Genomic DNA, 23051 nt, shown 5'->3' with positions numbered 1-23051 from the left:
ACAGTCTATGAGATTGGGGTGATCTCTAGTAAGCTCATGAATAGGCCAGGAGTGTGACTTATATGCTCCACCCGAGGGATCAGCCTTCGGCAGCCTAGTACTAGTAAGACATGTGGTGAAGCTTCTTTACGCCAAACTGACAATTCAAGGCTTAGTCCATTGTTCAGTTGTGAAGGAGTGTAGCTACTTGCTCTAGGTGAAGCTCAATCTTAACAGGTCTTCACTGAAACACTGGTATATCGAAACAACAATTGGATGTAGTGGGATTTAGGCCCACCTAGTAATTTCAGTAAATCTGTAAGGGCCCATGGCACTAGGTGTAGTGCGAAGTTTAGTCCCCCCTCCCCCGCTAGTGGAGAAGGAGTTGGACCTCTTTATAAGGATTTATTGTCTACATGTTATTGAAGCTTGAGAAGAGAAGAGGCCCTCGCGCACTCCTCCGCCACCCGCCTCGCCACGCCACGACGCGTCGCCAGTTTCGGGAATGAGCCGACCGAGCTCACACCTACGTGCTTATTTTTTGCCAGTCACTAACGGAGAGTTTACTGACAGCTGGGCCACGATCTGAGATGTCGGATCGTGGGCTGTCACGGACTCGGGCGTGGGTCGAGCCCACCTCTCTCAACGTGGATGCGCCAATATAAGTGTGAGGTGTCTCCTAACCCTAGCCGCCACGAACATATCACATATGCTCCACACGCACGCCCATCGTCGTTCCTTGCTGCTGCCGCCGCCGGTGACTCCATCCCATCCGCCGCGTACACGGTCGATGGGAGAGCAGATCTCTGAAACCCCGCCCCTCCTGATCCTGTACGGAAGAGGGGCGAATAGGTTTTTGGGACGCGACTGCTCGCCTCCGATCCACTACTTCCTCTGCGTTCGCGTCATCTTCATCATCACCATGTCGCAGTCCGACGCCGACCGTCTCGCTGCCGAGAAGCTCGAGGCTGACAAGAAGGCCGCCGAGGACGCTACTGCCACCACCTCCGCCACGGCTTCTGCCTGGCCTGTTGGAGGGTATAACACGTTACACTCCTGTTTATTTTCGTATTAGCAGTATTAGCAGTATGTGTAGATATGTCTACTGTTTGCGTAGTACATGCTTAGTTAGATCAGAATCAGTATGTCGTTAATTCAGTCAATGTCATGCTAGTGATTTATCTATGGATTAAAGTAATCGAAAAATTGTCCATTTACTCAGCATGCGTGTGTGCAATGCAGGTACAGGCTTGCTGTGAGCCTGACGACTTTGACTGTTTTATTACATACGAGTCAGGGTTTCAATTGTTTGCAGAAGTGCACTACTGAACAGAATTTCCACTGTTTGGATGTATTTACTGAACAGAATGGTTCACATGGAGGCACATAATTAGAGGCCGGGCTACTACTTGGATCTCGCCATGGATCAGGCATGGATGAATTTCCACTGTTTGAATGTATTTACTAAACAGAATTTCATTCATTTATCTGAAGTTTATGCACCCATGCCTTAAGTTTTATTGTTCTTTTGCACGACAAATGATACATAAGTCTTCCAATCTCAATCAATTGTGAAAATAAATATATGAGAAAAATTAATATATCCTAATATTGTTATGTGGATTGCAAATAGGATTTGTAATCTTCATCTATATTCATGCAACAGATTTGTCTCTCCCTGGGTTTTGAAGTCTCAATTTCTGCTCCCGTTGCCACAAAATAGATATTTTTTTCGACAAACAAGTATTGTAAAGCATGTGTGTTTCAAACATTTCTGTTTTAGAATTTTAGAGTATGTTAATGCTTTCTTTATCATTTCTCCGTTAGATAAATATGATTCTTCATGCTTAGTTGATTTTTCTATTTTTGAAGTGAACTATAATTTGGAATCAATCAATTATTTATTTGTTTTCATAAGCTTCTTAACTTTTACATATCGTGGTGTGTTTCTAATTATTACTTTAGCTTTTAATATGTCGTCATTGCAATTAAAGAAGCGACAGGGGGAGGGGTAACCAACAATATGAGTGGGCAGCCGTGTTGAAACGAAGGCGTCGACCTGTGAAGGGGACGACTGAGTCATGCTTACTAAATTAGGGTTATATGATGTTTTTTTTCTTCCATTGCAACGCTCGGGCAAATTTGCTAGTATAACTAATAGTACATATATCATCATTTTTTTGCCGGCAAAAAATGATAAAGAGATCAAGTCATTATACATGATCAGCCTGTACCATGCTGGCTCTCCCTACTTGCAAGCTCAGAACAAAATGTCCTAGCAACCTATGTAGTACATTTACATCTCTGCATGAAGCAAAATGGCGAGGTTGCGGATGGAAGTACTTCCAAACGCTAAGCCTCCTCCTTCACCTTTGATGATCCAGGTAAGCATGGATGACTTTGGATCATCGGCGCAGCATTCATTCCCATGCAGCTGAGCAAGCCGGCTTGAACGCAAGGATCGCCACGGTTCTGTCTATCGCGTTCGTCTCCCGTTCTGCACGGTCTGATGTCGAGGTGCTGAAATTGTCCAGTGAAAACAATTAGGATTAGCAACACATCCACACTACATAAAAAACGGGACCATACTATCAAGAGGCATAGCATATGGTGAACATTCTACAATTGCTCCGGACTATGTACCTAGATTCGGTGCCCTCTGATTGCTGAAAACTTTGCTCGTTTGAGCACGTCAGTGTTCCTCCATTTACAGCAGTGCACTGCGCTTCCGAGCTTTCAGCCAGCCTGTAGAAAGCGTCACGGAGGCATACACGTGTCTTCTTTGTCAGCTTCAAAAGCAGATGTTTCATAGTTACAGACATGTAAAGATGCAAAGGTTACATGAACAAACTGGACATGCCAAAATGGTAGCCCCTCTTCCGGTGAACATACCTGAAACATGACATCTTCAAGTTCCTCAAGCACTGCTACTTCCCCGTTGGAGGAGCTCTCTATATCGGCCACTGATCTACTCCTCTTCATGGTGCTCACCTCAGCCTGCAATTTAACAAAATTTAGTTTAAGCCAAATAAGTAATTTATTCAGTAACTATAGATGCTTGAACAAACAATCTTCTGTACTGGAGCAGGATTATACCTTGTCCTGGGAGGCACTCAGTAGTGTTTGTAAGCTGCCATCAGCGCTGCTAGGATCATTTTGCAAGTCATGGCTGAACAAAGGAAAGCCGCAAGTATCCATGGTGTCCATTTCATTATGACCCGGATTTGTTTCTTGATTTTGAGAATCAGTCAATACTCCACTCAGCATGTTCTCATAGGACAGCAGCCTGTGCATGGAGCCAGGGAACATATCAAGTGCCTGAAACGGCGCATCCATCATCCTCATTTCATCATCTGAAAATTGACTCCTGAAAAAGTTTTTGGACAAATGGGCTTACAACCATGCATAAGATCTACGGCGACCACTCGCACATTACTTTCTATATGAGCCTTTAGTAAAGCACTACACTAGTGTTGTGTACATACAAGAAGATGTCGTTTGTTTCCTTGGAGTGTTGTAGTTCCAACGGCGCTGGCCCCTCAGAATGTTCTTCTGAAGGCCCTGTGCTGCAATCTGAAGATGCAACTCTGGGACATGCTGAAGACCTCTCCTGTTGGCTGCTCCTCTCATGTTCCTCGGCGTCGTCGAAACATTGCTCGATGCCATTCTCATGCTCGTCTGAGTATAGGCTTGTTGTGTTCAAATCATCAGATAGCCTTGAATTCCATTGTGTCCAGTAATTTCCTTGCTCTGTCTTTTGATTCCCGGCGAGTTCGTCGCCAGATGGGAAGATGCTTCCACCTTCTGCCAGGGTATAACACGACATGCTACTCATCTGGAAGAGGTATGACACTATTAGAACATTAACCAAACTACATGTATGTCAGACAAGCAAATTTTGTATTCATAGGTGACTGCTGGAGTTATAATTCATCGATTCAGGATCTCTTTCAATTCAGGGCTAACCAGTTTGCAAATAGCCGAGCAAAAAGGGACAAGTCACTTGTGCGTATTCAAGAAAAAAAGGGACAAGTAATCAAATCTAAGCATCAAAAATGATTTCTGTTTCTTTCAAAGCTAAGCGAAAGGCAGAACTTTTTTACAGTACCCGCTGGTTGCTGCTACTCGTGCCATATACTCTAACCGCGAGTTAGCAATCCCCAACCGCGGCTTAATCCTAGCCTCGTAGTTAAGTCCGTTATCTACGTTACGCATACTACACGGCTAATTTTTTTCACAATAGAAATTATAAAGGGAAAGTGAAAAGCATCAACATATCAATTCACGGCAGATCGGGGTAAGCATTGACCAGAAGAGGCCACCGGTTGGGCACTTGGACACAACCTCCGCACCGATGCCGTCCGCCGTGGCGGCTCGCACAGTCGGCTGCACGGAGCCCGGCTTCCAGGTGCGGTGCAGCGGCGGCGGAAGCGGAATATGGGACTCTGGGCAGCGGGCCGCCGGCGCCCCTTTCAGGCCGGGGGAAGGTGGAAGCCATGGACTCTTGGACGGGTAAATCTTAGCATCTCCATGAATCAACGAATCCATCCTTCCGTTGCTTGTTGTTGGCGATGGCGAGTTGGAATCGAGATCCACTGTCGTTGCTTTGGTTCGCTGAATGTTATCGACTCGTGGCGTTCCCCACGTCGACCCCGACCCTCGATCCGGATGGACGAACCCGGTTCGAGGACCGCTGCTTCCTTCCCCGTTCCCGGCAACTATATTCCATATGAGGGACAAAGCTAGCTAGCTACCGGCAGAGGTTAAAAAGAAATTAGCCTTACGGACGAAATCTTACGGGGAGAGCACGGAGTAGAGCAATTGAGCGGAGAACAAATCAAGAGAGGAAGAACAGAAGAGTAAATCAGCAAAGCACAAACCTTTTCCGTCTTGTCCTGGGTGCTGTTCTTGAAGAACAGATGAGGAAGGGGAGCTGCTCTTGTGGATGCGCGGAAGGAAGCGTCTAGGCGGCTGCTGCTGCTGCTTGTATAATTGTGGTGGACGGGGAGAAGAGAAGATGAGGAGGGGATTGCTCTACTTAACGACCAAAGCGACACAATGGCAGGCGGGCCAGACGGGCGGTCGGGCCCGCGGGTCAGTGCTGCGGTGGGCCCGGGCTGGTGAGGTGTGAGCCGATGGGCCAAGCAAAAGTGGAGCCGCAAACTTGTGGCTGGAGAGGGTGCTTATCTAAATCAAGGCTGCCGCTGCGCCACGTACGCCTAAGGATCCTTTGCTCAAATATAGTGCGCTCTATCCTCCCACGTAATTTGGCAGGGAGGCGGAAACACCCCTGCCTAACTACTATTTCCGCTCAGCCCTCGAACGTGCCAAGGCATCTGGTGGGTGATGTAAACTAGCTGTGGTATCCAAAAAGATGCCGTCTGGGTTACTTTATATGGTATAAAAAAGCTACGCCAACAGTTGCCTCCAATGGCGTGCATCAAAAAACCACTAAATGTTTTCGGCCGCCGGTTTGGACACTTTTTGTCATCCAACGTCGTGTCTGAGGTTCGGACGTTCGAAATCCCGCAAACCAAAAGCAAAATGGTTGGAGATTGCGGGCTTTCGAACATGCTTCATGCAGACATCCGACTGAGCGGCCCCATCCAAGACTCTCGCCACGCGGATCGCTTCAGGAGGCTCGCCGCGCATTAACTGTCACTTAGAGTGGACGCGACGGATGACCATTCACGGGATGACATATCTGCATAGGAAATTATCTACAAGTTGTTTAGCTTGTTTTGATGTGAAATGACTAGGAGGTGTCCGCGAGAGAAACATGATCTGCGTCAAAGCATGATTTGAAGTAGTTGAGGCAAAGACATTAAGTGACGATTTCAAAACAATAGAAAGTACACTTCATAGTGACTAAGACAAGATCTAATACAAAGTGAACATGCTTGTTAGTGTGCGTAAAAATGCGGTGGCATAATCGGTACGGTACTTCCGAATAAGAAAAGAAGGGCGAGGGAGTTGATTTTTGCTTGGGCTTTTCATGGAGCCCAGAAATTTCAAAAATTTAAGAGTTGATTTTTTTAAGATTAAAAAATTCTGAAAGTAAATACACAATTACTTAGAGATGTATTCTACATGTGTGTAAAATTTCATTATGAAACACTTATTGTTGTGAGCTGTAAAAAAACAAAATCATGTATTTCATTATGTTGTACATATTTTTTGTATTCTCTGACATACCCAATCCAGGGAGGATAGGAATCATCTTTTTTTCAGTGTAATTTTTAGTATTATAATTTGGAATTATCTTAAAATATATTGGCCTGCTGTAAATGATATGACTGATATTGTTGTCAAGACCAGGAAGGACTTTGCCAAGCCCTTCTTATGTTGAAGTGGTGTTTACATCATGGTGGGATATTTGGGTCACTAGAAATGACAAAGTCTTCAGAAATGAAAGACCTACTTTTGATAGATGGATAGTTGGCTTTATTCATGATATTTCACTGTTGGCACACAGGATCAAGGCTAGATACAAAGAGGAACTTACCAGATGGGTGCCTTTCTTCCCCCCTTAGGGATGGGGGGGGGGGGGGGGGGGGGTCCCTTGTATTTGTAAATCTTCTTTTCTTTTTATTTTGGGTTTTTTACCTTTGTATTTTTTTGAATGATTTGAAGACCTGCAGCGTTGTTTCCGTCTTTGTAATTTCATCTTGTCTTGTTGGAGGAATAAAATGAAATGAGATGTTGTGTGTGTGTGTGTGTGTGTTTTGCTGTGTGGTTAGAGCTTCAAAAAAAATTATAGTGAATAGTATATGTGCTAGAAACACATGATCCTATTATTTATGTAGCTCGCACGAAAATGAATTTTGCCATGGAAGCGCTTGATTCAAACGCTCTTATATTTTTTTACAGAGGGAGTAGTATACATCCATACAGGACCGCATAAAATAGCGGCGTTCAACCCTTCGCTCCTGCCCACATGCGAACCGCCATCTAGGGTTTCCTTGTCTCTCGCCAGCGCCGCCGATCCGCCTCATCTTCTATGGTCCTTGGATCATGGAGGCACGGTGGATCCCGGCCCTTGCCGGCGGGAGGGCTCCGTCTTTAGATGTTTTTTCGAGTTTTGTTAGAGTTTGTGCCATGCTCAAGAAGAAGAGGAGGCGGTGGCTTCTTGAAGATGGAATAAGGTCATCCCTGCCTAGCCCCCGTCCTGGTGATGTTTCAAGCATCGTTGGAAGGTGTGTGGAGGTTTGTCTCCGGCGGATCTCATGGGATCCGGTCGGTGTTCGTCTTCTGTGGATCCGACTGGATCCGGTGTTTGTTCGTCTACGTCTGTGTGTCTGCAAGTTAGATCCTTCCGGTCTATGCTTCTCTTAATCAAAGGCGATTACTGTTTTGGGGCGCTGATTCTATGTGGCTCTGACACAACGACTTCCCGATTGTCTACTACAACAGTGTTTGTCCGACCCCGACGAGGGAGGGACGATGATGGCAGCGCGCCTTCGGTTCGCTTCAGTGTTTGTAGTCGTCGCTAGGTGGTCTACGAACCTGGATTTAAATTTTACTTCTAGTGTTCTTTATGCTACCTTAATAGCTGATGAATAGATCAAAATTTTTCTTCGCAATATACATACATACGTATATGTGTATTTTTTTCAGAATTTTTCCAAACCTGAAAATCAAACTTTTCAATATTTCAAAAACCAGGATCCATGGAGCCTCTAAGCGAGACGCAATTTCGGGCAAGTCTTTCGTTAAGGGATGATATCCTTCTCCCACGAAATAAAGATGATAGTATCGTTTATGTGTAAGTGATGTCGGTTTTCTTTATTCTACCAGATAACATCTTTCGGTTGGAATTCACAACAGAAAAGGCGTCTTCTGGTCAGATTTTTGCTTAATTATCAAATAGTCTAATCTTGGAACCACATAAACCAATTAGACTCGCAGCTAAACAAACAATGTACAAGACGGCACAAGCAATCAACAACGCACTAACACATTAATCAATTTAGGACCAATTTATAAGAAATCGCAGATGCTGCTCCTGCCCCTAGAATTATAGCAATTAGCCGATTACAACCTCTGGGAGAACTTGTCGACATGCAAGTGGGGCCCGGGATATGGCGGGTGAGCTGTGCGCCAAGCAAAAGATGTGTCCGAGCCTTGATGAGACTTTTCTTGTGGCTGGCTGGAGAGCGCGACCGGGGAGATCGAGAGAGAGGCTATCTAAATCTAGGCTGGCGCTTTGCCACGTGGCCTTCGACAAGATCCTTTGCCTCCGCCCACTCCAGCCGGAAACCACGAGCATGTTTCCTCCAGGCAAAACTGGAAATTAGCGAGTGGTGTGTGGTGAGAAGGAGAGCGTCAGCTAGCTAGCAGGACCACTGTCGTACTCGTGCGTTCACAGCTGGCATCATTTTTCGCCCCTTGCTTGTCCGTTGGATAAACATGTACTACAATGATTAACATCAGCTTTATCTTAACGAGATTAAGGACTCCTTTGATTTAAAGGAATTTTATAGGATTTTTAGAGGGTTGAAATTCTTGGGATTTTCTCTTATGTTGGTCCTTTGATTCATAGAATTAGATTTTATAGGATTTTTTCATATGAAATATTTTGTACTACATTTCATAGGAAATCTAACATCCACTCCAACCTTTTTTTTTACAATTTCATTGTTTTTTCTGTGGCATCAAACACTCATTGCTAATCCTATAGAATTCAAGTGGGCATGCCACTCGAACCCTATACTTTCTACGTTTTTAAAATTCTACGAATCAAAGAGGCCTTAAGTAGTAGAGTACTAGCAGGCGGAGGCGCGGCACGCTTGTGCTTGACCCTGTTGTTGGTTTGTTTCGTTGATGTTTTGGTTTGAAAACTTTAGTAAAGCCGGTCAGTGTACTCTGGGTTGCCGTTCACCACTTCACAGAACACCGCCGACGGGTTGACAAAGTGCTTCGTCCTGACCCTCGCGTCGCCCGACCCGGGTGACTCGGGGGAACCCAGCCGCCGCTGGCTCGCCACCCCTCCTCACCCGTACCCCTGCGTCGCCGTCGCCGGAGGGTCGGCCAGCGAAGTCGCGCCGGGCCCTGGAATGGTGGCGGCGGGGCTGTTCCCCCTCCCTTGCCCACCTGCCCTCTGACTCGCCACACCCCCATATCCGTTTCTGGTCGCGCCGGCGGCCCACACTGGTGGCGGAGGCGGCCTCCCCCAACGGCCTCTTCCCGACCTGCTGCTGTAGTGGGTGGCTTCGCCCCGGCCCTTGGCACGTCGTGCAGTTCCGCCCCGATTGGATCTAGGGCCTCCCCTAGCTGGTTGTGGTGTTCCCCGGCCGGCCCGCCCTCCTTGCTGCGCCCCCTCCCCACCCCGACCCCCTCCACTCTGGCCGGCTTCGGGTCAGCCTCTCTTCGGAGGTGGCCTGGAGGCTCATGGTTGTGCCCGGCGGCCGCTACTTCCTGTAGCGCGCCGCCCGGGAGTGTACCTGCGTGCAAACCTTCTTCATCATCCACCCATCCCCGCAAGGGTGGCTTCAACCCGGCGGTCAAGGACCTGCGTCCATGGCCGGCTGGCATGGCTTCGGATCCGGCGCAGCCCGGGAGCTGCGCTATTTCCGGCTCCTATGCCTCGCTGACTCCTTGGCATCTCCGTACCCTTGGGTCCGACGCGCTATGGGAGTTGCGTCCCCTTCCAGCTCCTTTGGCCCGTCGGTGCCCTTGCTGCTCCGGTCCTAGTGGCCCGGATCTGCGCTCCCATCCAGATCCCGGCTTGTCTGGGGCTCCGGCCACCGTCGCATCCGCATTGCATCCCATTCCGCTCAACCACGCAACCTTGTCCTCCTCCAAAGCTCGCACGTCCGGCGACGACCGGTGCCTCCTTTGGCATTGAGCGTGACTCCCCTTCCTGCAGTCGCAGTTCCAGCCTATGCTTGACTTCCTCTTCTCCAACTTGTGCTCCGACGGCTTGGGATTGCTCAGAATTTGGCCAGGAAGAAATCCATGCATCTTGTGCTTGCAGCGGTGATGCTCGCGGGTGTCGTTCCCTTCTTGGAGGCGCTGTTATGGCCATTATCTGTGCCCCTCTTCAAGCATCATGGGAAACCCTAGTCCGGTTTCCCGGATCGGACGACGACAGCGTCTTGGTGTCGTTCTCCTTCATGAAGGCGTTGTCTTGTTTGCTCGCGGCGTCCTCGGTCCTGTCTTTGGAGATGTCAGTCGTCTAGTTGTTGGTTGGGTTGCTTCTTCGGTCAGAGAGTTTAGCTATGTTTTTTTTATGGTTGGGTCGAGTTTCTCATGTTTCTCTATTTTGTGCATTATGTTCACGCCTCTTTCCGTCCGTGTCATTGTAACATCTTCTGTACTCATTCTAACTCCTCCTATCAATGAAATGATACGCCAAGCTTTGCGTATTCGCAAAAAAAAAACTTGAGTAAAGCTAGCATATAAAAAGGACGTGGTGGCAGCGCATGAAGCTAATATGAGGAGGTTATGATAACAAGTGGTGGGTTACATTGTCTACTTGGATGGTAAATAGCTGCAAGTAATGAGAAACAAATTGTTTGGATATATATAACACCATAACATGAAGCTCATCAGCAGGTAGCAGCCACAGAAGATAACGTAATCATCAAGACTGAAACAGCAACGGTGGTTTAGCATTCATTTGCTGATAAAAACGTTAAAAAAAACAGAATTGATGGTATTCATCAGAAGTTAGGACACAATCCGATCCAGCTACGACCAACTATAACTCATAGTTGATGGAGTACAGAATCCACTGTCATTCAGTTGTGATACGTCAGGCTGGCTAAATGTGCATCGTCATCAACCAAACTTAGGAGAATGAACTTATCAAATAAATCTCTCAGACACAGATGCAAACTAAAATAGAGTTCGGGGTCATCTTTTACCGCATCTCTGAACAAACCACCCAAGATGAAACGGAGGCCAACATTTCAACAACCGACGATGCTTTTTGCCTTATCTGAACCACCCAGAAACTATGTACCATTTCAGTATACACAAAAAAAAGATTAGTAACCTCGAAAGGTAAAAAAAAAATGGCCAATAAACATGGGAGGTAGGAAAAACAGGTCAACTTACTTAGAAGGAGACCTATCATGATGCAAGCCTAAACATTTCTCTAGGAACGGTAGTGTCCAACTGCAAATGATAGGTTAGATGCTAGTTGGTGAATTAAGAGAGAAACTATTTTAACTGGTATTACTCATGTTTGCAATCAAAACATTCATAAAGAAGGTTGAAGCCTTTTCAGAAATTGTCCCTAAAAAAGGTTTAAATTTTTGAACATTCATTTTGTATGCATCCTAAAATCTTCTGGATCCACTATGAGATTGAATTTGATAACTCTGAACCAAAACATAACCATGGTTAAAAGTCACAATTAGATCAAATATGGATGAGGAAAGCAGTGCAGCCAATTCACAGTATGACTGTTTCTCTCAGTAGAGCACAAAATCAAGAACCAAAACTTCAGGTACCAATGAAGGAATTCTTTCATATCTGACCTACCAAACCTATGACACGTAGTGCCTACACTTGTCGCGTAAGTGCTCCACACTGAGACAATGCTCAGCCTCTCATGGTCCTTCAACAACTGTGTACACGTTGCTTATGGGACTTTGAAGTAGGAGCACACCTGCTGTAGCATGGTCTGCCTTAAATATGTAGTTTGAAAGCCTGCAGAAAATTCCACTAAAAATCAGCCACAGTGGATCTTTTCTCCATTTTGGTAAGACTACAGAATTGAAGACTGAAGACTGTTTTTTGAATTCTAGAGTATAGAGAGCAAAGTAAACTAAACAGGAGATTGGCCTAAAATAACTATGATGCTATAAATTTGATGAGTTAAAAAAATCAGGGGAAGGGCTAGAGATGCTCTTACCAATTGAAGTGGGGGATAGTAGTTCAAGTATAGTTCAAAATTATTTAATGCATACAGTTTATAAGGTCGCTTAGGACCCAGATTTTTCATAGCCATTCAAAGGCTACCATTTCATAATCGTTCCAACACCAATAATATGTAGCCGATCTAAGGCAAGTCATTCGAGTTGAAGTTATGTGATATTCTTGTTAGATGTGTATAGTTATTTTGTGTACATCCCCGTAGTATAAGGGGCTTTTCTGTACTTTACCACATCTGTATATGTACTGGCCTTTGGCCCTCAGTAAAGCCAGTTACTCATTCATCCAACATGGCATCAGATGCTAGGCTAGCCTCTCTCCCTCGCACGCTGCAACTCCATGCTCATACCTAGTCTGCCTCGTCAACTCCCGCCACCGGCCATCTCTCTGTCCGTCGCCGTTGCTCCCGGCCTGCCCGCTCTCTCTTCGTCTAGGTGCCGCTGCCCCGGATCCGTCCTGCTGCCGTCGCCATCCGGCCTCGCTGCCCCGGATCCGTCCGGCTGCCGTGGTCACCCGGCCTCGCTGCCCTAGATCCGTTCAGCTGCCGTGGTCACCCGACCTCGCTGTCTCCAGCTCGGCCCCGCTGCCGCCGGCCTGTCCTACTGCCTGGCTGGCGCCTCTGCTGGCGGGCGCCCCTTGCCGTCGCCGGCCCGTCCTGCTACCTGGGAGGCCCCAGGCCTGGCTGTGTAGCCTCCTGCCGCCGCCGCCCTTCTAGCTCCTGCTCGCGGTCCCTTGCCTCGGGCGAGCGTGCGTCTCCCCGATCCAGAATCGGGGGTCCTGGCTCGGGCGTGTAAGCCTCATCTCCCGATCCAGATTCGTTGACCAAAAAAAAGGATAGGGCAGGGAATATCCCAGTATGTCATCTTCGGGCTATGTGGCTGTTCCTCGCTGCTCGGTGATCTTTGATGGCACCAACTATGCTGAGTTTGTGGGCTTCATGCGTATCCATATGCGCGGTCTTCTGCTGTGGGGCGTGCTCTCTGGCGAGGTAGCTTGTCCGCCCTGCCCCGTTGCTCCGGTGGGTCCTGTTCCGCCGGTTCCGCCGGTGCTTGCTGCTGATGCTTCTCAGGCTGATCGGGATGCAGCCAAGGCCCTTGATGACGCTGTAGTTGATTCTTATGATCAACAAGTATCTGCATATTCTGATGCTCTTTCTGTCTATCGGAATGATCTGTCTACTTACACTCAGTGGTGCAATGATGATGCTTGCGCTGCTGCTGTTCTCACTGCGAGTGTTCTCCCTCAGTTTGCTTCAGAGTTCATGGGTCTCGGTACTGTTGCAGCGATGTGGTCCTACCTTTGTCAGCGCTATCAGCCCTCTGGAGAAGCTCTATACCTCTCTGTGGTGCGTCAGGAGCATGCTCTCCAGTAGGGTGACTCGTCTGTAGATGAGTTCTACTCCCAGTGTTCTGCCATCTGGCGTCAGCTTGACTCACTGAGGGCAGTTGTTTGTGGAACTTGCCGTTGCTGTCAGACTACGCGGTCTGACTTGGAGTGTCAGCGGGTCCATGAGTTCTTATCTCGTCTCCGCTCTGAGTTTGAGCCCAGACGTGCTCACCTGCTTGCTCGTGGTCGTGTTCCTATCTCGGAGGTGCTTGCCGAGCTTCGTGCTGAGGAGACCCGCCTTCGCTCTGCCGGTTTGCTGGTGGTCCCGTCTGTGTTGGCTGCTCGGGCTCCTGTGTCGTCTGCTCGGCCCACCGCTCCACCGCTCCTACCCACACCTTCAGGGGGGTGGGTCGCCCTGCGTATACTGAGAGAGGCCGGTCGCGCCGTGACACCTTCTGTGGCTACTGCTCTCGGCCCGGTCATCCAGAGTCTGACTGTCATGAGAAGAAGCGAGACCAGAGGCGCTCCTCTTCCAGTGGGACTCCTGGATCTTCCTCGACTCCGTCACTCACCGACCAGGACATTGTGAGGCTCAAGCGTCTCTTGGCTTCCTCAGGCTCTTCCTCGACCGGTTCCGCTGCTTCTATGACTGCCTCCACTCTTCCACCACCACAGGCACCTACCCAGTCAGGTACATCTTCGTGGATTCTGGATTCTGGAGCCTCTTTCCATATGTCTTCTGATTCTTCTGTGCTGTCTTCCCTTCGACCTCTTGATTCGCCTGTTAATGTTCTTACTGCCGATGGCACACCTCTTCCTGTTACTAGTCGTGGTCTTCTTTCCACTTCATCTTTTTCTGTTCCTAGTGTTTCGCATGTTCCTCGCCTTACCATGAATCTTTTTTCCGCTGCCCAACTTACTGATTCTGGTTGTCGTGTCATTCTTGATACCGACTCTTGCTCCATTCAGGATCGTCGCACCAAGGCTTTGGTTGGTGCTGGCCCCCGGCGCCGTGAGTCAGAGGGCCTTTGGGAGGTTGACTGGCTTTGTGTTCCTTCCGCTGCCACTACTTCTGCCAGCTCCCATGCTCTTGCTGCTTCTTCATCAGCGTCCTTCCAGCAGTGGCATCATCTCCTTGGTCACATCTGTGGCTCTCGCTTGTCTTCTTTAGTTCGCCAGGGCCTCTTAGGGTCTGTATCTGGAGATGTTTCCTTACCTTGTAATGGTTGCAGACTTGGCAAACAGACCCAGTTACCTTATCCTACTAGCGAGTCTGTATCTCAGCGTCCTTTTGACTTAGTTCATTCTGATGTCTGGGGTCCTGCTCCCTTTGATTCGAAAGGTGGTCATCGCTACTATGTTTTGTTTATTGATGATTTCTCTCGTTACACTTGGCTCTACTTCATGAAATCTCGTAGTGAGGTTCTCTCTATATACAAACGATTTGCTGCCATGGTTCACACTCAGTTTTCCACGCCCATTCGTACCTTTCGTGATGACTCCGCTGGAGAGTATATCTCCCAGCTGTTGCGTGGTTTTCTCACGGAACAAGGTACTCTTGCCTAGTTTTCCTGTCCTGGTACTCATGCTCAAAATGGCATTGCCGAACATAAGCATCGTCATCTACTTGAGACGGCTCGTGCGCTGATGATTGCCGCTTCTCTTCCACCCCATTTTTGGGCTGAGGCTGTTTCTGCATCCACCTATCTCATCAACATTCAGCCATCGACTGCTCTGCAGGGTGGTATTCCTATGGAGTGTCTCACTGGTCGCTCTCCTGACTACTCAGCTCTTCGGATGTTTGGATGTGTGTGTTATGTCCTTCTTGCCCCACGAGAACGCACCAAACTGACTGCTCAGTCGGTTGAGTGCGTTTTCCTTGGCTATAGTGATGAGCACAAGGGCTATCGCTGTTGGGACCCTGTTGGTCGCCGCTTGCGCATCTCGCGTGATGTGACATTTGACGAGTCTCGCTCTTATTACCCACGTCCTTCTTCCTCGAGCTTCTCTGTGGCTGATATTTCTTTTCTTCTTCTTCCCGATACACCCTGCTATGTGCCTCATGTTTCACCTCCTCCTCCTGCACCTCTCCTTTCTTCTCCTTCACCACCAACCCCATCTTCCCCCTCCTCCTCCTCCACCTCTCCACCATCCTCTCTAGTCCGTCGTTCTCTATCACCGTTTCCTCTCCATTATACTCGCCGTCCTCGTACTGAGGATGCTTCCCCTGACGTGTCTGACGCGCCTTCCACCTCCGGTGAACCTCTGTTCACGCCTACCCCGGTTCACAACCTCCGTGCTCGGCCTCGCCCTCCGCCTGATCGCTACTCTCCTGATCGGTATGGTCTCTCTGTTCTTGCTGAGTCCACCTCCTATCGGACTGCCATGACTCAGCCTGAATGGCAACTTGCGATGGCCGAAGAGCTTGCGGCTCTTGAGCGCTCTGGCACATGGGATCTGGTTTCCCTCCCTTCTGGTGTTCGTCCCATCACCTGCAAGTGGATCTACAAGGTCAAGACTCGCTCTGATGGTTCTCTTGAGCGTTACAAAGCTCATCTTGTGGCTCGTGGCTTTCAGCAGGAGCAGGGACGCGATTATGATGAGACATTCGCCCCTGTGGCCCACATGACCACTGTCCGCACTCTCCTTGCTGTAGCTTCTGTTTGTCACTGGCCTATCTCTCAACTTGATGTTCAGAACGCTTTTCTCAATGGCGAGTTACGTGAGGAGGTTTATATGCAGCCACCACCGGGGTACTATGCTCCTGATGGCATGGTCTGTAGACTTCGTCGCTCTCTCTATGGTCTGAAACAGGCCCCTCGCGCCTGGTTTGAGCGTTTTGCCTCTGTGGTGACTACCGCTGGTTTCTTTCCCAGTGATCATGATCCCGCGTTGTTTGTCCACACGTCTCCTCGTGGTCGGACTCTTCTCCTTCTCTATGTTGATGACATGATCATCACTGGTGACGACTCTGAGTACATTGCCTTTGTTAAGGCTCGCCTTCGAGACCAGTTCCTCATGACTGACCTTGGTCCTCTTCGATATTTTCTTGGGATTGAGATCTCCTCGACCTCTGATGGCTTCTACATTTCCCAAGAAAAATATATTCAGGAGCTTCTTGCTCGCGCTGCTCTCGGTGATGAGCGCACTGTTGTGACTCCTATGGAGCTCAATGTTCAGCTTCGTGCCTCTGACGGTGATCCTCTTCCTAATCCCACTCGCTATCGTCACCTCGTCGGCAGCCTTGTCTATCTTGCTGTTACGCGTCCTGACATCTCCTATCCTGTCCACATCCTGAGTCAGTTTGTTTCCGCCCCCACTTCTGTCCACTATAGTCACCTTCTCTGTGTTCTATGATATCTTCGTGGCACGATCTCTCAGCGCCTCTTCTTTCCCCGCTCCAGCTCTCTTGAGCTCCAGACCTACTCTGATGCTACCTGGGCTAGTGATTCCTCTGATCGACGCTCGCTATCTGCTTACTGTGTCTTTCTTGGTGGCTCTCTTATTGCCTGGAAGACAAAGAAACAGACTGCAGTTTCTCGCTCGAGTACAGAGGCTGAGTTGAGAGCCATGGCTATGTTGACGGCTGAGGTGATCTGGTTACGGTGGTTACTTGAGGATTTTGGTGTGTCTGCTACTACCTCCACTCCCCTACTGTCAGACAGTACCGGTGCTATCAGTATAGCGCGTGATCCGGTGAAGCATGAGCTCACCAAGCACATTGGCGTGGATGCCCACTTTGTGCGTGCTGCTGTGCAGGATCAGACTCTCGCTCTTCACTATGTGCCCTCTGAGTTATAGTTAGCTGACTTCTTCACGAAGGCACAGACCCGAGCGCAGCATGGCTTTTTCCTCTTCAAACTCAGTGTTGTTGATCCACCATGAGTTTGAGGGGGGGTGTTAGATGTGTATAGTTACTTTGTGTACATCCCCGTAGTATAAGGGGCTTTTCTGTACTTTACCACATCTGTATATGTACTGGCCTTTGGCCCTCAGTAAAGCCAGTTGCTCATTCATCCAACAATTCTCAAAACAATTGGACAGAGATTGAAGGCTTCCAGTCCCCTGGTAAAACTGACAGCAGCTTTGTACACATGGGAGAAATGTTGCCATGGTGCTCTTCTGATAAATCATACTCTATACTTACCGCTGAACAAACTAAATCTAGGTCACTGCCGATTACAAAAGAAGTTAGTACTATAGTAAGCGCTTCTATACTCTAATTCTGGATACTGTTGCTATGCACGGTACCATTTGGAGACCCTAGTGCTAAACTGGTATTGAGATCACATGGCTATTCTCGGTACCATTTCGACAACTACACTGAACCCTGACCAATGCCCTGTCTTTCTGGATGTTGAACTGCACTGAAGCAGAGTGCTCTTTACCAAGAAACTTTATTCAAAAGAATCCAAAATTCCGGTGACTTCCATGAGGACCGACATATTTACATTCAGTGAAAAAATAGTGACACCTCAACTCGATCCAAAAGGAAATAAGAGTTTAATTGTTTTGGCCAAATTCCTCAAAAAGTGATTGAATTTCTGTCAAATCCAGAAAACAGAACTGGCCCTTTTCGCTGAACTGGAAACCAAACACCGGTGTTTCCTAAATTTGGCCAAACCAAAGTTTAAGAATCCTTTCCCCTTTCCCCTAAGTTTCAACAAAGTACAATAAATGGCAGACATGGTAATTAAAACCTTGATGGAATTGGTCTCACAAACATGGAAGTGCATCTCAAAAATGAGGTACGGATAGGAGAAATAATTGGCACTACTGGAGACTTAACATTATTTATTGCCTATGGGGATATAGCATTAATAAGAGGGTGTTTGGATCACTAGAGACTAGAGACTAGAGACTAGTAGTAGTCACCTTTAGTCAGTAAACCTCCAAACATCCCTGACTAGTGGGTGACTAAAACTAGTTTAGTCCCTAGTCACCCCACCCCCAACTTTTACTGACTAGAGACTAGTAGTAGTCACCTTTAGTCAGTAAACCTCCAAACACCCCTGACTTTTACTGACTAAAGTCCCCCTCTCTCTCCTCTAATTGGTGTTGCACAAGGGACATTTAATACTGAGACATTTAATGCTGACTAGTAGTAGTCACCTTCCAAACAGGGCCTGACTAAAAACTTTTAGTCTGACTACTACTAGTCACATGACTAGAGAGTATCCAAACACCCTTTAAGTCTCAGGTGAATGCGTCATTCTGAATAAAAAAAAGGTACACCATTTCCATTTTCATAGAAATAGTATTTTGAAGGCAATAGAAGTGTGCCAACAATAAGCTCACCATGATTTGTGTACGAATTATGTGATGAAACAGGGGAAGACTTTTTTTTACCAACGTGAGCCAGCATGATTCTCTGAAATTTATGGCACCGTATAACACAGGGATTAATTATGTCCAGCTAAGGGAGCCAACAGTGCAAGGTATAAGATGGATTCTGCATAAGGAAACGCCCAAAACTTTCTAGTAGTTAGAATTGAAGGAAAAATCAATGTGAACATGGCATATCTGATGCTCTGCACCATCTCACTGCTGTAGGCTAGCAAATCTACTGACTACTGCACGTGCACATATTTTGTACCTACAAATATGGGTGCATGTTCATTTGATTATGCTAGTTTTCTTAATTGACTGCAAAACCATATACATAGAAAACATACCTTGGAAACGGAGTTGGTTCAGTGCATATATGGCACCTGTATATGTTTCCCTCTTTTAGTAATTTTCTCCAGCATATTTGGCATCCCATGTACCACCAGTCGGTAGTTGAGATAACCTCAGTGATTCTTATCTTCGAGCTTATAATATTGAGTCTGTGATGTAATGGAACTATAAGTTAGAGGCGCGCATGTAAACGAAGGCATTGATAGTGTAAGGTGGGTATTGGCTTTACTGGGGTCAACAGCTGCCAAAGCTGCAACAGTCGATTCAGTTGCCTGCCGTTGGCCCTGTCCCATATTTCGCAGCTCAATTTGGTAAGACATGCCACTTGTTCTGCATATGGGTTGCCATAAGCAATCAGTGGATACAAATAAACAAAGTCATAATTAGATCCAAAATATGGACAGTACCTTGCGACCATGGCCTTCATCTCAGGGATGTTAACATTGATGTGCCACCTGGGTGATGAGGTGTTTTTAAAAGCCAGTGTGCCTGTAGATTTCAATTAATTATGTATTCTAAGAACTCGTCTTGTTGTTGCAAAAGGAAGATCAACTATCAAAAAGGGAAGCACAAAATATCATTGCCTGCATAATGGTCCACCATCACTCCGACAAAAGTAACACGACAGGTTCAGTTTTGGACCATTCACACAATGTATCGCCATCAAATGATCCCACAAATTCCCCCCAAAGCGCCGCAATTGTGGACTTTCTGCAGAAAAGACGTGTTCATTTGAGAATTCATTATGTTTCATCGAAGAAACAAATAAAGAAGTATGAAAAAATCACATACTGTCCATCTGTAATGTAAATTTGATGCCTTGACTCATGAACAGAGGCCAATAGGAGGTAAAACATATGTTACCCTAGTGATTAGTGCAGCCATGTCTGAAAAAAATAAAGATAAACATAATGTTCAGAACCGTCATGAATAGCGAGAGAAATAGAAAATAGGGAAATTCATCGGGTCGGGAACAACTGGCTCGGCCAATGTCTTATGAATGAAGCTAATTCTGTACGGATGATCAACTGCTCTGTATTTGTGTCTGACTCTAAATATTTGGTAGCCTTCAATTGTATAGATGACCACTTCATGGAATGTATCTTTAAACATAGCCATTTTATCCTTTGGTGTCGATCCTTCTGCTTTACCCCCCGTGCAAATAAAGGAAATCTAAAGTGTACCGATGGATAGAGCAAATCTTGTGACAGAAAAATCAGAACCGTTCTTACTTTGGAATTGATCATGATGAAGTTCAGACCATACAGCTTCAATGTTCCCATATTGAAACAGTGAACTTGAAATCAAACGCGTGTCTTTCCAGATTTCTTAACATGGGGCCCTCCATCAGAGGCAACCTAATGATGGTACACTGGATTATGAAATGAATGGTTATAGATATGCTACCAAAATTTAAGCAGTATAACCTTTTTTGACAGTTAAAGGCTAGTTGATATAGAAATAAAGAGAACTAACTGAATGGCAGTGTGTTAGTCAATTTCTTCGCTGATTCTACGGTTCCGAATTTGAAAAGAATTCCAACGCCAGCATGTCAATCTATTTTTTCGCACATTCTAATGGAGGGAGAAATAGGATAGACAAATTTGATGGATGACATAATGGAGAAAGAACAAAAGTAGTGTATTAAGGAGGGGTGGACGGGGGGAGAAATAGGGTGGCCTCACCTAGTCAGAAGTGCCCGTGTAGAGGTGGAAACTCAACCTGCATCGCCATCATGTGCCGCGCGCCATCAGCGTCAGCTATTCCCCGTCGCCCTGCAGTAGCTTGTGGCCAGAATTTGTGGTTGCAGACCTCCGTGGCCGAGGGGAGGTGAAGGTGGTAGTGGTAGTGTTGGTGGAGGAGGCGAGCAGTCAGCGGCAAAAGGGCGTGCTCGAGTGGCGAGGTCGCTGGAGAGGCGGCTGTGGGGCTGCAGCGAGGCAGAGGGGGCGTCGCCGCTCCTGCCGCCGTCCCCCGAGAGGGATTTTTTTTGAGTTAAAAGCACTGGGAGTCCTACAACTTGCGCTGAACGTGATGGTTTGCATTTTGACCCTATCCAGTCCTTAAACTTGCATCAAATGTGCAAATTTGGTCCTGTCCAATCACAAAGCGACATGTGGACGCGTGAGTGCCGACCCGGTCAGCGCACGGCATTTTGCAAAGAGGCCCCTACCTTTGGTTTGAATCTACTCGCAGGACACGAAAACACCTGAATTAATTTTCAAAGGAGACCGTCGTGGCCGCGCCCGCGATCTCCAAGGACTTCATCGACTTCGAGTTCAGCCTTGGCGGGGGCGGCTGCACCACCAGCATGCTCCCCGCGGACGAGCTCTTCGCTGACGGGAAGCTGCTACCGCTCCGCCGGGCTGATGCTTCTGCCGCGGCTGCGCCAGAGCCGGAGCCTGCCGCCGCGCCACCTCCGCCGCGGCTAGAGGCAATGCCGGCGTCCCCGGAGCCGATCAAGCCGATCCGCGGCGGCGCGGCGGCTGGCGCTGCCGACCAGCACGTGTTCTCGCCCAAGGCGCCCAGCTGCTCGAGCCGGTGGCACGAGCTGCTCGGGCTCAAGAGGGTGGCCGCCGCCCAGAGCCCGAGGACGCCTTCGCAGTCGCAGTCGCAGTCGCAGTCGCCGTCACCAGCGGCCGCATTGGCGAAGACTCCCGGGAGAATGTCGACGGGCACCGCGTCGGACCTCGCCTCGGCGCCGCTTCTCCGCGACAGCTCCGACTCGGAGGCCTCGCTCTCGCTCGCCTCCTCCCGCTTCTCGCGCTCCTCCTCCTCGTCCTCCTCCGGCCACGACCACGACGACGTCAACCCGCGCTTCTCCCTCGACTCCGCCGCCGACCCCAACCCTCCGCGCCTCCGCCTCGTCCGCTCCTCCCACCGTCACTCCACCGCCAGCCGCGCGGCCGTCGCCGCCCAGGCAGGACGCGTCGAGGTGCCTCTCCGTGGACTCCCCGCGCATGAACTCCTTGGGCAAGATCGTGTTCCAGCAGGGCCTGGAGCGCAACTGCAGCTCCCCATGCAGCCTCCACGCCGCGGCCAGGTCGCGGTCCATGGCCTGCGCCGTCAACCGGTCCTACTCGTCCGGCGTCCACGTGGCCCCCGTGGTGCTCAACGTGCCAGTCTGCTCGCGGCCGGTCTTCGGGTTCTTCAAGGACAAGAAAGAGTCGGCGGCCAGCAAGGACTCATCCTCATCGAGGTCGTCGTCCCGGTCGTCGACCCTGGGCCGGAAGACGACGCCGACGCCAGACGCCGCAGCGGTGGAGCGGCGAGCAGGCCCTGCGGGTGATCCGTCCGGTTGAAGATACGGCGGGCGATCGAGCGCTTGGTCGTGCATGGAAAGCGACGAGCTAGGCTAGGGACGCAATGATGGATGCATAGCGCTTTGTTAGGTTTTTAGCTGATTTGGTTTGTTCTTTGGGGTGCTGATGAGAAGGTCTAATCAATTGACTGTTCTTCCTTTTCTTTTCTCTCTTGACTGTAAATTTGGAGATTTGCTCTTCTTCTCAATCCTCAAGGCCGTTGTAGCTAGCGCATCTGATTCTGATTTGGTTGTTTGCAAGAAAAAAGATCACAAGATGTTGTTCTGTCAACTTGATTCAAATGAGCAAATGATTCACACTCTTGTCATTGTTCAAATCCGCAAATGCATTGCTCTGTCGATCGATCGAGCTGGCGTAGCACAGTTACAAATGCAGGCAAACAGAGAGGGAGTGAGCTGCGGGTTTGTCTCCTTTAAAAATTAATTTAGGTGTTTTCGTGGCCTGCGGGTAGATTCAAACCAAAGGAAGGGGCCTCTTTGCAAAATGCCGCACGCTGACCGGGTCGGCACCCACATGTCCACATGTCGCTCTGTGATTGGTCAGGACCGAATTTGCACATTTGATGCAAGTTCAAGGACTGGGTAGGGGTAGGGTCAAAATGCAAGTTCTAGCACCAAACCATCACATTCAGCGCAAGTTGTAGGACTTCCGGTGCTTTTAACTCTTTTTTTAGAGGAGGAAAAAAAGGCCCAACACTCGAGAAATGTCCCGGTAAAAGTGGCAGAAAAACGGGACACGCGGAAGTTACCGTTAAGATCCCTAGTTACACGCGTTGTCTTACGGTAAATTGTCATTGCAAGTGAAAAAAAATAAAATTAGGAAAAATCGTTAGAGCAATTCCAACCGGCCGACCCATTTATCGGG

At 48.3% G+C, this 23051-nt stretch overlaps 2 protein-coding genes and 2 pseudogenes across 2 annotated transcripts; 2 read left to right on the top strand and 2 right to left on the bottom strand.

Moving 5' to 3' along the window:
• Window positions 1–2128: 2128 nt before the first annotated feature.
• On the bottom strand, window positions 2129–5018 carry LOC125547318 (uncharacterized). The gene is made up of 6 exons (XM_048711242.2): window positions 4860–5018; window positions 3465–3814; window positions 3076–3346; window positions 2872–2976; window positions 2623–2768; window positions 2129–2499 (listed from the first exon to the last, which is right to left on the bottom strand). The coding sequence occupies exons 2-6, from the start codon at window positions 3812–3814 to the stop codon at window positions 2400–2402; spliced, it is 972 nt and encodes a 323-aa protein (XP_048567199.1). The 5' UTR covers window positions 4860–5018; the 3' UTR covers window positions 2129–2399.
• A 7700-nt stretch (window positions 5019–12718) lies between these two features.
• Window positions 12719–14204, top strand: LOC147990076 (uncharacterized; annotated as a pseudogene).
• Window positions 14205–18729: 4525 nt separating this feature from the next.
• On the bottom strand, window positions 18730–19986 carry LOC147990075 (uncharacterized). The gene is made up of 6 exons (XM_087537023.1): window positions 19846–19986; window positions 19660–19666; window positions 19275–19356; window positions 19097–19197; window positions 18864–19032; window positions 18730–18784 (listed from the first exon to the last, which is right to left on the bottom strand). The coding sequence occupies exons 1-6, from the start codon at window positions 19984–19986 to the stop codon at window positions 18730–18732; spliced, it is 555 nt and encodes a 184-aa protein (XP_087393149.1).
• A 215-nt stretch (window positions 19987–20201) lies between these two features.
• On the top strand, window positions 20202–22218 carry LOC147990074 (uncharacterized; annotated as a pseudogene).
• Window positions 22219–23051: the final 833 nt, after the last annotated feature.

The sequence above is a fragment of the Triticum urartu genome, chromosome 1A, assembly GCF_056163025.1.
Source record: "Triticum urartu cultivar PI428250 chromosome 1A, HENAU_Tu73, whole genome shotgun sequence".
In the NCBI taxonomy this organism is placed as follows: Eukaryota; Viridiplantae; Streptophyta; class Magnoliopsida; order Poales; family Poaceae; genus Triticum; species Triticum urartu.
The sequence above is the reverse complement of the archived record's forward strand: the minus strand, read 5'-3'. Positions and strand labels throughout refer to the sequence as shown.